The 16,028-nt window shown below is 47.3% G+C and overlaps 1 protein-coding gene across 1 annotated transcript in view; it reads left to right on the top strand.

Moving 5' to 3' along the window:
- The window catches only part of LOC140455586 (cytochrome P450 2C18-like), a 35,815-nt gene extending 20,679 nt beyond the window's left edge, over positions 1 to 15,136 (top strand). Inside the window, exons 4-8 of the mRNA XM_072550503.1 lie at positions 5,680 to 5,840; positions 6,880 to 7,053; positions 8,401 to 8,542; positions 11,051 to 11,235; positions 14,556 to 15,136. Coding sequence (XP_072406604.1) covers positions 5,680 to 5,840; positions 6,880 to 7,053; positions 8,401 to 8,542; positions 11,051 to 11,235; positions 14,556 to 14,657 — 764 coding nt within the window. The 3' untranslated portion in view covers positions 14,658 to 15,136. The remainder of the gene's footprint in view (positions 1 to 5,679; positions 5,841 to 6,879; positions 7,054 to 8,400; positions 8,543 to 11,050; positions 11,236 to 14,555) is intronic.
- The last annotated feature ends 892 nt before the right edge of the window (positions 15,137 to 16,028 follow it).

Below are 16,028 nucleotides of genomic sequence, written 5' to 3'. Positions count from 1 at the left end.
AGTGGTCCTACACAGCTGTGTGACCCAGCAATGACCATGTACAGCTGTGTGACCCAGCAGTAACTCTGTACAGCTGTGTAGCCCAGCAGTGATCCTGTACAGCTGTGTGACCCAGCAATGACAATATACAGCTGTGTGACCCAGCAGTGATCCTGTACAGCTGTGTGACCCAGTAGTGACCCTGTACAGCTGTGTGAGACAGCAGTGATCCTGTACAACTGTGTGACCCAGCAATAACCCTATACAGCTGTGTGACCCAGCAGTAACCCTGTACAGCTGTGTGAGACAGCAGTGATCCTGTAAAGCTGTGTGGCCCAGCAGTGATCCTGTACAGCTGTGTGACCCAGCAATGACAATATACAGCAGTGTGACCCAGCAATGATCCTGTACAGCTGTGTGACCCAGCAGTGACCCTGTACAGCTGAGTGACCCAGCAATAACCCTGTACAGCTGTGTGACCCAGCAGTGATCCTGTACAGCTGTGTGACCCAGCAGTGACCCTGCACAGCTGTGTGACTCAGCAGTGACCCTGGACAGCTGAGTGACCCAGCAATAACCCTGTACAGCTGTGTGACCCAGCAGTGACCCTACATAGCTGTGTGACCCAGCAGTGACCTTGCACAGCTGTGTGACCCAGCAATGACCATGTACAGCTGTGTGACCCAGCAGTGACCCTGTACAGCTGTCTGAGACAGCAGTGACCCTGCACAGCTGTGTGACCCAGCAGTGACCCTGTACAGCTGTGTGAGACAGCAGTGATCCTGTGCAGCTGTGTGACCCAGCAATGACCCTGTACAGCTGTGTGACCCAGCAGTGACCATGTACAGCAGTGTGACCCAGCAGTGACCCTGCACAGCTGTGTGACCCAGCACTGACCCTGTACAGCTGTGTGACCCAGCAGTGACCATGTACAGCTGTGTGAGACAGCAGTGATCTTGTACAGCTGTGTGACCCAGCAATGACCCTGTACAGCTGTGTGACCCAGCAATAACCCTGCACTGCTGTGTGACCCAGCAGTGACCATGTACAGCAGTGTGAGACAGCAGTGATCCTGTAAAGCTGTGTGGCCCAGCAGTGACCTTGCACAGCTGTGTGACCCAGCAGTGCTACTGTGCAGCTGTGTGACCCAGCAATGACAATATATAGCTGTGTGACCCAGCAGTGACCCTGTACAGCTGTGTAATCCAGCAGTTACCCTGCACAGCTGTGTGACCCAGAAGCGACAATGTACAACTGAGTAACCCAGCAGTAACCCTGCACAGCTGTGTGACCTAGCGGTGACCCTGCACAGCTGCTTGACCCAACAATGACCCTGTACAGCTGCGTGACCCAGCAATGACCCTGCACAGCTGTGTGACCAGCAGTGACCTTGCACAGCTGTGTGACCCAGCAGTGCTCCTGTGCAGCTGTGTGACCCAGCAGTAACCCTGAACAGCTGTGTGACCCAGCAATGATCCTGTACAGCTGTGTGACACAGCAGTAAACCTGTACAGCTGTGTGACCCAACAGTGACCCTGTACAGCTGTGTGAGACAGCAGTGATCCCGTACAGCTCTGTGAGACAGCAATGACCCTGCACAGCTGTGTGACCCAGCGGTGACCCTGTACAGCTGTGTGAGACAGCAGTGATCCTGTACAGCTGTGTGACCCAGCAATAACCCTGTACAGCTGTGTGACCCAGCAGTGACCCTGCATAGCTGTGTGACCCAGCAGTGATCCTGCACAGCTGTGTGAGACAGCAGTGATCCTGAACAGCTGTGTGACCCAGCAGTGGTCCGATACAGCTGTGTGACCCAGCAATGACCCTGTACAGCTGTGTGACCCAGCAGTGACCCTGTTCAGCTGAGTGACCCAGCAATAACCCTGTACAGCTGTGTGACCCAGCAGTGATCCTGTACAGCTGTGTGACCCAGCAGTGATCCTGTACAGCTGTGTGACCCAGCAGTGACCCTGCACAGCTGTGTGACTCAGCAGTGACCCTGTACAGCTGAGTGACCCAGCAATAACCCTGTACAGCTGTGTGACCCAGCAGTGACCCTGCATAGCTGTGTGACCCAGCAGTGACCTTGCACAGCTGTGTGACCCAGCAATGACCATGTACAGCTGTGTGACTCAGCAGTGACCCTGTACAGCTGTGTGAGACAGCAGTGATCCTGTACAGCTGTGTGACCCAGCAGTGACCCTGTACAGCTGTCTGAGACAGCAGTGACCCTGTACAGCTGTGTGACCCAGCAGTAACCCTGTACAGCTGTGTGTCCCAGCAATGACCCTGTACAGCTGTGTGACCCAGCAGTGACCATGTACAGCTGTGTGAGACAGCAGTGATCTTGTACAGCTGTGTGACCCAGCAATGACCCTGTACAGCTGTGTGACCCAGCAGTGACCCTGCATAGCTGCGTTACCCAGCAATGACCCTGCACAGCTGTGCGACCCAGCAGTGACCCTGCACAGCTGTGTGACCCAGCAGTAAACCTGTACAGCTGTGTGCGACAGCAGTGATCCTGTACAGCTGTGTGACCCAGCAATGACTCTGGACAGCTGTGTGAGACAGAAGTGATCCTGTACAGCTGTGTGACCCAGCAGTGATCCCGTACAGCTGTGTGACCCAGCAATGACCCTGTTCAGCTGTGTGACCCAGCAGTGACCCTGTACAGCTGTGTGACCCAGCCATGACCCTGCACAGCTGTGTGACCGAGCAGTGACCCTGAACAGCTGTGTGACCCAGCAATGACCCTGTACAGCTGTCTGAGACAGCAGTGACCAAGTACAGCTGTGTGACCCAGCAGTGACCCTGGATAGCTATGTGACCCAGTAGTGACCCTGTACAGCTGTGTGACCCAGCAGTGACCCTGTACAGCTGTCTGAGACAGCAGTGATCCTGTACAGCTGTGTGACCCAACAATGACCCTGCACAGCTGTGTGACCCAGCAGTGACCCTGTACAGCTGTCTGAGACAGCAGTGATCCTGTACAGCTGTGTGAGACAACAGTGATCCTGTACAGCTGTGTGACCCAGCAGTGACCCTGTACAGCTGTGTGAGACAGCAGTGATCCTGTACAGCTGTGTGAGACAGCAGTGATCCTGTACAGCTGTGTGACCCAACAATGACCCTGTACAGCTGTGTGACCCAGCAGTGACCCTGTACAGCTGTCTGAGACAGCAGTGATCCTGTACAGCTGTGTGACCCAGCAGTGACCCTGCATAGCTGTGTGACCCAGCAATGACCCTGGAGAGCTGTATGATTTTGCTGTTTAGTAACAAATGTATCTGGACATTGGCGTTCATTCTGAGAAAAATGAACAAACAGTAACATTCGAAGCTGCCCTTTGAGACACCATGTGGGGATCTCACAACAGGGAGCAGTGAAGTGGCTCGCTTTAAAGTGTAACCTTACTGTGGTTTTTGGTAACTCTACAAACAGTGAGTACAATGGGTACTTTTTGATTATGTGTTTTTATTGACATCTCTCTCTTCAATAAACTTGAATGATATAAAACATAGGTACTCAGTTCTCCTTTTTTGAACGGTACGACAGGCTATTTTCTGCATCTGTCGATTAAGGTGTAAAGATGGCTTTTAGTAGAGTGATGTGCTCTTACTGTTGGATGTGGGAGATTGGGGAGAGTTTCCAAGTTACTGATGATTACATCTGCAGGAAGTGGGTTGTTTGCGAATTCTATCGGATTGCATGGATTGGTGAGAGTGGCAGGTTGAGGAAAAGAGGGATTTACAGGAGCGAGGGGTGTGGTGGATGCCAGTTTCAGGAAGGGAGAAAAACTGCACAGACAGTCAGGTCGATGGGTTAACTCCAGGAAAGGTAGGCAGATAGTGCAGCAGTCTCCTGTGGCTATTCCCATCTCAAACAAGGATGTTGTTTTGGAAAATGTAGGAGGTGATGGGCTCTCAGGGAAATGTAGCGCCAAGTTTTTAGTAGTGAGACTGGCTCTAATGTAACAAGGCGGTATGTCTCCTTCAGAGTGATTTCTTGTAACGAAGAGGATTGATGTGGGCAGAGTGGTGGATGTGATCCAAATGGACTTCAGTAAGGCATTCAACAAGGTTCTGCATGGTAGACTGGTTAGCAAGGTTAGATCACATGGAATACAGAGAGAACTAGCCATTTGGATATAGAACTGGCTCAAAGGTAGAAGACAGAGGGTGTTAGTGAAGGGTTGCTTTTCAGACTGGAGGCCTATGACCAGTGGAGTGCCACAAGGATCAGTGCCTGGGTTCATTGATTTTTATCATTTATATAAATGATTTGGATGTGAACACAGGAAGTATTGTTGGTATGTTTGCAGATGATGCCAAAATTGTAGGTGTTGCAGACAGCAACCAAGGTTATCTCAGAGTACTACAGGATCTTGGCAAGATCGGCCAGTGGACGAAAAGTGGCAAATAGAGGTTAATTTTAATAATGCGAGATGCTGTATTTTGGAAAGGCAAATCAGCCAGGTCTTATGTGCTTAATGGTAAGGTCCTAGGGAGTGTTGCTGAACAAAGAGACCTTGGAAGGTAGGTTCATAGTTCCTTGAAAGTGGAGTTGCAGGTAGATAGGATAGTGAAGAAGGCATTTAGTATGCTTTTCTTTATTGCTAAGAGCATTGAGTATAGGAGTTGGGAAGTCATGTTGTACAGGACATTGGCTAGGCCACTTTTGGAAGATTTTGTGCAATTCAGGTCTCCCTCCTCAAGGAAGGATATTGTGAAATTTGAAATGGTGTAGAAATGATTCACAAGGATGTTGCCAGGGTTGGAGGGTTTGAGTTATCGGGAGAGGCTGAAGAGGCTAGGGCTGTTTTCCCTGGAGTGTCGGAGGCTGAGGGATGACCTCATAGAGGTTTATAAAATCATGAGAGGCATGGATCAGGTAAATAGACAAGGCCTTTTCGCTGGGGTAGGGGAGCCCAGAACTGGAGAGAGCATAGGTTTAGGGTGAGAGGGGAAAGATATAATGGATGCCTAAAGGGGCAACATTTTCATGCAAAGGGTGGTACATGTATGGAATGTGCTGCCAGAGGAAGTGGTGGAGGCTGATATGGTTACAACATTTAAAATTCATCTGGATATGTGTATGAATAGGAAGGGTTTAGAGGGATATGGGCCAAGTACTGGCAAAAGGCACTAGATATAGATCGAATGGTCTATTTCCATGCTGTACATCTCTATGACTATGACTCATATAAAAGCTGCAATTTTGACTTCCTGCTTCCTGATTAATCTTAAATCTTCCCAATTCTGACAAACCTCAGCAGGTTGGGTCATATCTGTGGGAGGGAAAACAGCATTAACCTTTTGAGTCCCCTTCTTCAGATCAGGAACATTGAATAGGGAACTGGACAGATTCCTGAAGAAGCAGGGAATAGAGGGATATGGAGTGTGTGGAGGCAGAAGGGTTTTAGTTCAGATAGGTTTCATGCATCAGTACAGACTCGATGGGCCGAAGGGCCTGTTCCAGCAATGAACTGTTGTTTGTTAAAACACTAACTCTGCTTTCTCCCCAGGGATGCTGCCAGATGTGCTGAGTTTCTCCAGCAATTTCTGTTGTCGCTTCAGATTTGTAGCCTCCACTGTTCTTTGTTTTATATGAGTAACTTGTGCTTTGTAAAAGAGGACAATGATTGAAGTATTATTACTGTTTAGAGGCCTTTTTGTAATGGAGTTCTGTGTTTATTCACAGGTCAGCCTTTTGAAACTGCACAGATTATGTACTTGGCTGTGAGCAATATCATCTGTTCCATTATATTTGGAGACCGTTTTGATTATAACAATGAAGTATTTATCCAGCTAACAAACATGGTTAATGAGAACACGAGACTGTTGGGAACAGCTCCAATACATGTAATTGTCGTTTTGTGGTATTGTACTCAGGCTGATTGTTGAGGCATTTGCAATTTGTTGTGCGTGACTATTTCCACATCTGACTTGTTACAGGTTGAAGACTCTTGTTAACATTGTGTCTCAGTCATAAATGCTGATATGTGATACAGGCTTACGTGGGCTAAATTGGAAAACTTTTGGTCAGAAAATAAATGAGGAAATCTATTTTAAAATAAAGGAAAGAACTGCGGCATTGCTGGCAATCAGAAAATTGTTGGGAAGTTGCTGGAAAGACTCAGGAAGTCTGGTAGTCTCTGAGGAGAGAAAGTTTCAGGTCCAATGGCCCTCCTTCAGCACTGATAAAATTAACCTGGCCTGACACTGAATGTGTTGTCACCGTATGAGTTTTCTGAACTCATTTAGAATGAAATGAGGCATTTTATAGAATCACAGAAAGATTCCCCGAAGTGGAATCATTCTCCCAGACTTTTGATATGGAGAGGGAGTGGGTGGGATCGGGGTGTCGGGTGGGGTGGTGAGGTGGGGTAATGCTTTCAAGAGATGTGATTCCCTCAGCTTCCCACATGAAGGAAAATGATGCAAGTGACATCAACTTGGGGGAGCCAGGTTCAAATCCTGCTGTGGTGGATGGCGGAATTTCAATTCACTTGAACAAAACAAATCTGGATTTAAGAGTATAATGATGAATATAATTGGCAAGAAAAGCCCAGCTGGTCCACTAATTTGGAGGAAATCTGCTGTCCTTACTTGGTCTGACCTGGATCTGATTTTTGGAATCCATGTGTAACAGATGATAGCTGATAGGTCACCCATTCTGGATGAGAGCTAAAGCATTCAAACTAAATCTGTAAATTTGGAGGGTTTATGGGTTGGGGTGGGGGCACTGAGGAGAGGAGAGGAAGTGCGGTGTTGCCATGACAATCTCCTATCTCCCATGAAGCATCACTGAATGTAAGTAGTTGCTGCACTGACCGTGGACGAGCGATCACTGGAACGATCACTCCAAAGGCCTGATCCTTATGTTCTTGTTCCAATCCAGCTGTTCAACTCTTACCCATCTCTGGGATTTCTGATTCCGAGCCGCAGGAAGATTATGCAAAATCTCGTGAAGATGCATGAAATCCTTGAAGGTTTCCTCAAAGCTGCCAAAGAGACGTTGAGCGAGAACAGCATCCAGACACTCATCGAGGCCTTAATTCTGAGGCATCAGCAGGTACAGTGACACACCTCTTCAGCACTAAGGGATATCTCCCCAGATTTCAGACTCCACACCAGGACTTTGTGGGTTTTGATGGAGGAAGATTCTGTGTGAAACATCTGTTAAAATGTCGCTCAGTGCTGCCCCTCGTTTCTGGATACAACGACAGATGTGTAGCTTCAAGGGCTCACTGTATCTGATTATTTATCTCATCGTAGTGCTCATGACATCACGTGGATGCTCAATGTGTCCAGAATATAGCATTGATGGTGTGTGAGCTTCAATCTTGCAACAGTCAACACGGAAAGTCTCATGAGTAATATAACTGAGGAGAGGTCTTTCCTAATTTTACACATGATTTTCCCCGAACACTGCCCTTGAAATTACACCTGAATCTGTTGTTCAGTGCTTTGGAGCCACACTATTCTCATTTTGACTGGGAAATCAATCTCTTTAATGAATTTAAACCCCACATTCATTAAGTCCTGCCCCTTCATCCCTGTTGAGCTGCCAGAGTGAATTGAAACCTAATGGTGAACTCAGACAGGAGAGGCAACTTTACTTCAGAGAATTGGAGGGTGATACAGCAGAGGGGAAGGTCGCTCGGCCCACCATATCGATAACTGCTCCCTGGTAGAGCTATCCAACTCCCCTATTCTTTCCCCACTGCCTTGTCACTTATTTCCCTTCAAGTATATCCCCGACTCTCGTGTGAATGTAGCTTTGTGTCTGTGTCAGGAATTCCAGTCACTCAGCATCGCATTGCAGTAGAGTGCTCCTTGTTGCCCCCTCCGACTGGACTGGTCCCTGACCCACCCTGCTCCTGCAATCAGTCTCTCCTTACTTATCCAGTCAAACCCATTCATGATTTCCAACGGTTCTATCGAATCTCCCCTTAATCTTCTCCCCTTCAGTAAATCTGCCCTGCACCCATGCCCCAGCATTGACATTTTCCCAAAAGTGTGACACCAGAACTGGATGCAATATTCCAGCTGAGGCCTCACCAGATTTTTATATATATTTGTATATAAAACAGAATGGTGTGGGTTAACGTACTCAGTCCAACAAAAGCTGTAAAGTTGCTTTAAAGGACTTCTCGACCTGTCCCTCCACCTTCAAATTGGTGAAGTCTATTGCCTCCCCAAAGCCTGACCATGAGTGAGTGTATTTCTCCTCCCTCCACTTCCCAGCCCTACATTGTATTCCATCTGCCAAGTCTGTCATTGTCATCGTGACGTTCATGACCAGAGGCTGGAAGGATCACTATCCTCGGGCACACATACCCCTGTCCAGACATTTATGGAGCTGAATATTTTCCTGAAGGAGGCGACACACTCTCCTTTGTTTCATTTTGTCTTGAAGGAGCTGGGAGGTGAAGATTTAGAGAGTAAGAAAAAGGATATCGTGGTTACAATCACTGACCTGTTTGCTGCTGGCACAGAGACTACCTCCACTACCCTCTGCTGGGGACTTCTTCTGATGGTAAACTACCCAGAAATCCAGAGTAAGGAATCCTTCACTCGGTGTTTGTTAGTTTGGTGGTTGTGCCTAAATTGGCATCTGAATCTAATAAAATATTGTTGCTTGTATAATTGTATCTTGTTGCTTGTAATGTATATAAATGGTTGGGAGGGGAATTCAGACATGGTCTGATTGATGCGTTTGTGGATGACACACAGTTCAGGGGAGCTGTGGATGGTAAGGAGGATTGTCAGAGGATACAACAGGTTAGAGATTGGTTGGAGAGTTGGGTGGAGAAATGGCAGATGGAGTTTAATCAAGACAAATGGAAGGTGATGCATTTCGGGAGATCAAATGCAGGAGGGAAGTACTGCACACAGTAAATGGCAGAAACCTTTGTAGCACCAACATACAGAGGCATTTGGTGTGCAGGTCCACAGTTCCCTGAAAGTGAGAACACAAGTTGATAAGGAGGTCAAGAAGACATCTGGGCGTGCTTGCCTTCACTAGTCAGGGATAGAGGATGAATAATTAGCAAGTCATGTGGCAGTGGTGTGGGACTTTAGTGAGGCCGCATTTGAAATATTGTGTACAGTTATGGTCGCCACACTCCCAGAAGGATGTGGAGGCTTTGGAGAGGGTTCAGAAATGGTTTATAAGGATGTTGCCTGGTGTAGAGGGCATTAGCCATGAGGAGACAGTGGAAGAACTCAGTTGTTTTCACTATAATTTCAAAGGATGAGGGGTGACCTGATAGATGTTTACAAATTATGAGAGGCATGGATAGATGGAGTCCTTAATGACAGGTCCTGGGTGACATCAATTTAAGGTAAAAGGGGGTAAGTTTAACAAAAATATGAGAGCCAAGTTTTTTTTACCCAGAGGGTGGTAAGTGCCTGGAGGAGGTGGTGGAGGTGGAGACAATAGTAAGGTTTAAGAGACATCTTGACAATTGAGGAACAGGCAGGGAATAGAGGGATACTGACCACATAGAGGCAAAAGGGTTTTAGTGAGAAAGGCATCACGTGTCAAGCACAGTGTGGTTGGGCCGAAGGGCCTGTTCCTGGGCTCTACTCTCCTTTGTTTTGTTTTAGTCAGTCCTTTATGTTCCCTGAGGGAGGTTAGTTCCTGTCATGAGTGTCTTGGCACATGGCATTTCATATCTACATCTGGTGCTCAAACCCACCCTCCCCTCAGGGTAAAATACTGACCCCTGTAAGAATCTGATTGAGAATAAGACAAGACATTGTCAGTCAGGAACTCAGTGACCATCAAGAGCAATACTGAAACAGCTCTGGACTCAGCACTATATTGGCCATCTCAATCAGAAACACCTCCAATGGTTGGGATTAGAAAGAGCTGATCATTAGTGAGCCAGCAAGTGGAGTCTTCCTGAGCTTGAGCCCAAGGTGACACCTCTGGGCACAGAGGAGACAACTTTCATTGCAGGTTCCGGGATGATACCCAGGGTGACGTTCATAAAGGCACAAAATCAATATTGACACATCTTATCAATCCACATTTTAAATTCTGTATTTGATTTCTGCCCTGGAATTGGAGCACAAAACCTTTGTTAAGTACCAGAGAAAATGCAAGACCTGGGAGTGCAGGTTTGAAAGAGAGCAGAGCTGTAACCTGTTCACAGTGTGGCACAGTCATACTCCTGCATCTACACACCAATCCCACTAGGAGGAGCCTTGCAGTCCAGCACTGAGCTCCATACCTGGATCGATGTTCTGAGAATTATCCAATTTATCACAACTTTCCTGAGTTTAAGCCAGGTGAACACCCCAGTAGCTGCACAGTGAACCGTCCAATCTTGTGGATCATTGTGGTCAAGGGGAACCAACAGCATGGAATGTGGAGACAGAGCATTGATAAGCCTCGAACAAGTTGTATCCAAGACCTCTCTCGCCTCCCTCAGGGACATCGGGAATCCAACAGAACTGGCAGATCCTCTGTCAGTCTGATTCACTTGGGTAAATAATTACCTCACTGTCTGATTCCAAATTAGACTGAAGGCAAGAAGGCTTTATGTAGGTTGAGGTGAACAGTTATCCCAATAAACAGGTCACTGCAGAGTGGATGGGTCACTTGGATTAATTCGTTATACTTTCGATCTAGGTTGAGGGGGGATACTCTGGGGGTGGACCTAAAATGTCCTTCCTGGGATCATCCTGCCCCTGCCGAGTTTCCTGCCCAGCACTTTTTTTGTGGAAATTATGAATCCAGCACTTTCAATTGGAACCTTCTCAAGGGTAATAAATATGAATAGTGGCATGAAATTAGTTTAAATAGATTGTCAAATTGTCCTCAGTAGTGAACAATAAAAATTTAGCTTGGAGGTTAGCACACAGTGTTGTTTGGGGCAGTTTGATGTTTATGCCTGTCAGAGTTGATGAGACAAAGTATTGAGAGGGGAATGTACTGACAATGGAACTGATCGAGCCCGGTTCATGTCACTCAACAACACAAAGTTCTCCACTTCAGTTCAGTCTGCAGTAAACTGTTTCCCTCCATCCAAAGATCTTTACCTTTTTGTCTATTTCAGGGAAAGTTCAAGATGAAATTGATTGGGTGATAGGAGCTGGTCGATTCCCGAGGACAGAAGACCAGAGACACATGCCCTACACTGAGGCTGTGATTCACGAAATCCAGAGGTTTGCCAACATTGTCACGAACCTTTCTCATTCGACAACCGAGGACACGCATTTCAGAGGGTGTTTCCTTCCAAAGGTATCAGAGATACAAGGCTTACTTTTCACAATTTGAGCCACTTGGAACATTGTTCGAGACAAAAGAAACTGCAGATGCTGGAAACCAAAATAAACAAACAGGAGGCTGGAAGGACACAGCAAGTCAGGCAGCATCAGGAGGTGGGGAAGTGGGTGCTTCGGGTGTAACCCTTCTTCAGGACTGGGGGTGGGGGTGAGGGGATAGGGTGGGGGAGGGTTTTGGGTGGGGAGAGGGTCAGATTGGTGAGGTAGGAATAGGTGAACACATGGAGAGGGCATCATCTGGTTGGTCGATGGGAGGAATGTATCCAGTTGGTAAAAGGAAGGAAGGGTTGATCGTAGGAATGGAAGGGAGGGGGAGGGGCTGGGAAGGGAGTCAGGGGATGGAGACGGTGGTTATTTGAAATTGGAGAACTCAATGATGAGTCCTCCTGGCCGTAGGACTGGGTTTGTTACTAAAATATTCCCATTTCTGAAGTGAGGCAACTGACTGTGGAGAGCCAGCTCTGATTTGAACTGGGAGCAAGCTCCAAAATTTCCCAATGGGTTGAGCTCCCCCATTTGGCTCTTACTTCATCCATGGTCTGTAGGTGTCACTGGCTGGGCCCAGCATTTATTGCCCATTCCCCAAGTCGCCCCCTTGAGAAGGTGGTGGTGAGCTGGTGTCTTGACCCGCTGCAGTCCGTGCGCTGTAGACAAATGTTGTTACGGAGGGAGCTCCACGATTCTGAGCCAATGACACTGAAGGAATGGGGAGATGGAAAAGGCAGGCCAGTGGATGTGAAGAATATGGGATGAGCCATAATCCTATTGAATGGCAGAACAGTCTCAAGGGGCCGAATGGTCTGCTCCAGTTCTTATTTCTCGTGGTCTTAAGGTCCGGATGGTGAGTGGCTCGGAGGGACTGTAGAGTTTCAAGAAGCCAGCTCACCACCACCTTCTCAACGGGACAAATCAGGAATGGGCAGTAAGTGCTGGGCCCAGCCAGTGACGTTCATGTTCCATGAGTGAATAAAGAAAAGGGAAGTTAAATTCGAAGGCTATGACCAGTAATGTCAATTAATTCAGCTCAGGTGGTGCCACAGGTCCTGCGATCCCATCAGGGTTTGGTGGGACCACACTCAATCACAGTTTTGGTCTTTCCACCCAAGGAAGGGTAAAGTTAGCTTAGAGAGAGTCACTGAGCTGGTTCCTGGAACAGGGTCTCGGTGCTCTATTCCTTAAAGACATTGAAATAAGGATAATTCTTCAGGCCCTGGAGAGGGGATGTGTCATAGAGTCATAGAGATGTACAGCATGGAAACAGACCCTTCGGTCCAACCCGTCCATGCCGACCAGATATCCCAACCCAATCTAGTCCCACCTGCCAGCACCCGGCCCATATCCCTCCAAATCCTTCCTATTCATATACCCATCCAAATGCTTCTTAAATGTTGCAATTGTACCAGCGTCCAACACATCATCTGGCAGCTCATTCCATACACGCACCACCCTCTGGGTGAAAAGGTTGCCCCTTAGGTCCCTTTTATATCATTCCCTTCTCACCCTAAACCCTCTAGTTCTGAACTTCCTGACCCAATGCAAAAGACTTTGCCTGTTTACCCTATCCATGCCCCTCATAATTTTGTAAACCTCTATAAGGTCACCCCTCAGCCTCGAACGCTCCAGGGAAAACAGCCCCAGCCTGTTCAGCCTCTCCCTATAGCTCAAATCCTCCAACCCTGGCAACATCCTTGTAAATCTTTTCTGAGCCCTTTCAAGTTCCACAACGTCTTTCTGATAGGAAGGAGACCAGAATTGCACGCAATATTCCAACAATGGCCTCACCAAGTCCTGTACAGCTACAACATGATCTCCCAACGTCTGTACTCAATACTCTGACCAATAAAGGAAAGCATAACAAACGCCTTCTTCACTATCCTATCTACCTGCGATTCCACTTTCAAGGAGCTATGAACCTGCACTCCAAGGTCTCTTTGTTCAGCAACATTCCCTCGGACCTTATCATTAAGTGTATAAGTCCTGCTAAGATTTACTTTCCCAAAATGCAGCACCTCACATTTATCTGAATTAAACTCCATAATTTCTGTTCAATGGACAGTCTCACAGTAAAGGAGTGTCCATTTAGGATGGGGAGAGGACAATGTTCTCTCACTCAGAGGGGGGTGTGACGATGGAATTCCCTGCCCTGAGGGTCTGTGGATGTTCAGTCATTGAGTAGATTCAGGACCGAGTAATTGGATCTGAGTTAAATGGATAGGAATGGGGAAGGTTTGGGAAGGTGGGGTGGAGGGAGCAGATCAGCCAGGTTCTTATTGAATGAGCAAAGAGCATGAAGGGCCGAATGTACTCCCAGCTGTTCGGGTTCTGTCTGTACAGAGATGGAGAGACACTGCTGGGAATGGAATTGCTTGCAGTTGGTGACCATTGGGATGGTTTCAGCGATGGGGGTTTGGAAGATGGTGGTCTATGAACGGACTGTGTGTGTGTGTGTGTGTGTGTGTTTGTGTCTGTGTGTGTGAGTGTGTGTGTGTATGTGTTTGTGTGTGTGTGTCTGTGTGTGTCTGTGTGTGTGTACATGTGTGTATATGTATGTGTGTGTGTGTATGTCTGTGTGTGTGTATGTGTGTGTCTGTGTTTATGTGTGTGTATGTGTGTGTGTATCTGTGTGTGTGAGTGGGTGTGCATGTGTGTGTGTGAATGGGTGTGTGTGTGTGTGGGGGGGTCAGTGTGGGTCTGAGTGTGTGTTGGTGTGTGTCTGTGTCTATGCGTGTTTGTGTGTGTCTGTGTGTGTGTATGTCTGTGTATGTCTGTGTCTGTGTGTATGTATATGTGTGTGTATGTGTGTGTATGTGTGTGTCTGTGTATGTGTGTGTCGGTGTGTCTGTGTGTGTGTATATGTGTGTGTATGTGTGTGTGTCTGTGTGTGTGTGTGTTTGTGTGTGTGTATGTGTGTGTCTCTGTGTGTGTGTTTGTGTGTGTGTGTATATGTGTGTGTATGTGTGTGTATGTGTATGTGTGTCTGTGTTTATATGTGTGTGTATGTGTGTGTGTCTGTCTGTGTCTGTGTGTGTGTCTGTGTGTCTGTGTGTGTGTATATGTCTGTGTCTGTGTGTGTGTGTGTGTATGTGTGTGTCTGTGTGTGTGTGTGTGTGTCTGTGTGTCTGTGTGTGTGTGTGTCTGTGTGTGTGTGTCTGTGTGTCTGTATGTGTGTGTGTGTGTCTGTATGTCTGTGTGTGTGTCTGTCTGTGTGTGTGTATATGTGTCTGTGTATGTGTGTGTGTGTGGGTGAGGTACTGACCGTCCCCTGTTCTTTTTCAGGTCACAGGGTGTGCGCTGGTGAGGCACTGGCTAAAGTGGAGCTTTTCCTGTTCTTCACCACCCTGCTGCGGAAGTTCCACTTCCAGGCCCCACCAGGGGTGACCGACCTGGACACCAGCCCGAGAATCGGCTTAGTGTCCAACCCGAACCCCCACCGGGTTTGTGCTGTGTCTCGCTGATGGGACCCAGCGACAGGCCCAGTCGGTCTTTCACTGCTGGGTTTATAAAGGTGGGAGCTGCAGCACAAAGTGTGAGGCAGCACCAGAAGCGGATTACCCTGTCTCTATGTGACGTGGCACACAATCATTTACTCTTCGTACAAATCTATATCGTCCCACCTTCACTTCTGTCACGATAATGTTTCCAGGGAATCAACTGAGAATGTTCTCCCATTACAAAACGAGGCAGACATTTCATTGAGAGTTTGAATGCTCTTTGCAAATTAACTCAGACCCCATTCCAAACCTGTGTGACTGATTCATTTTGAGGAGAATCCTTGCTTTTTGGAGCATTACATTCATTGAGTTATTTGAACTGATGCATTGCAATGACTGAATGATTAAACCATGTTCCTGAATCTTGCAATAATTCGCATTTCCCTCTGAACTGTTTGTTTGGCAGGTTTCACACAACCTAGTCAGACTGGTCGGTCTAGGTCCATGGAAACCTAATTGTGTAAAAACTGTCAGATTAATATGAATAACTGAATGGTTGAACCATGTTCACTATTAGAGTCGTACAGTCATAGAGATGTACAGCATGGAAACAGGCCCTTCAGTCCACCTTCTCCATGCTGACCAGGTAGCCCAACCTAATCTAATACCTTTTGCCTGCACTTGGTCCATATCCCTCCAAACCCTTCCTATTCATACACCCATCCAGATGCCTTTTAAATGTTGTAATTGTTCCAACCTCCACCATTTCCTCTGGCAGCTCATTCCATACACTCAACAGTCTCTATGTGAAAAAATTATCCCTCAAGTCCCTTTTAAATCTTGCCCCTCTGACAGTAAACCTAAACCCCTTGTGTTTTACACTCCCGACCTTGCCCTTGCGGAAATGACATTGGCTGTTCACCCTCTCCATATCCTTCATGGTTTTTGTAAACCCCTCGAAGGTCACCCCTCAGCCTCCGACACTCCAGTAAAAACAGCCCCAGCCTATGCAGCCTCTCCCTGTAGCTCAAATCCTCCAATCCTGGCAACATCCTTGTAAATCTTTTCTGAACCCTTTCAAGTTTCACAACATCCTTCCTATAGCAGGGAGACCAGAACTGAACACAGTATTCCAAAAGGGCCCTAACCAAGGTCCTGTACAACCACAGCATGATCTCCAACACCTACACTGAAGTGAATTGTTAATCTGCGACAGCCCATTTTGCTCTCTGTAATAATTGGGGAGTCACAGCTGGAAAGGAGAATTGTTTCTTATTGGACACCAAAATAGAGCCACGACTTGTTTTGTATGTGAGCT

Source organism: Chiloscyllium punctatum, chromosome 30 (assembly GCF_047496795.1).
Source record: "Chiloscyllium punctatum isolate Juve2018m chromosome 30, sChiPun1.3, whole genome shotgun sequence".
NCBI classification, from domain to species: domain Eukaryota; kingdom Metazoa; phylum Chordata; class Chondrichthyes; order Orectolobiformes; family Hemiscylliidae; genus Chiloscyllium; species Chiloscyllium punctatum.
Note: the sequence above shows the minus strand (reverse complement) of the source record. Positions and strands in the feature narration are given on the sequence as shown.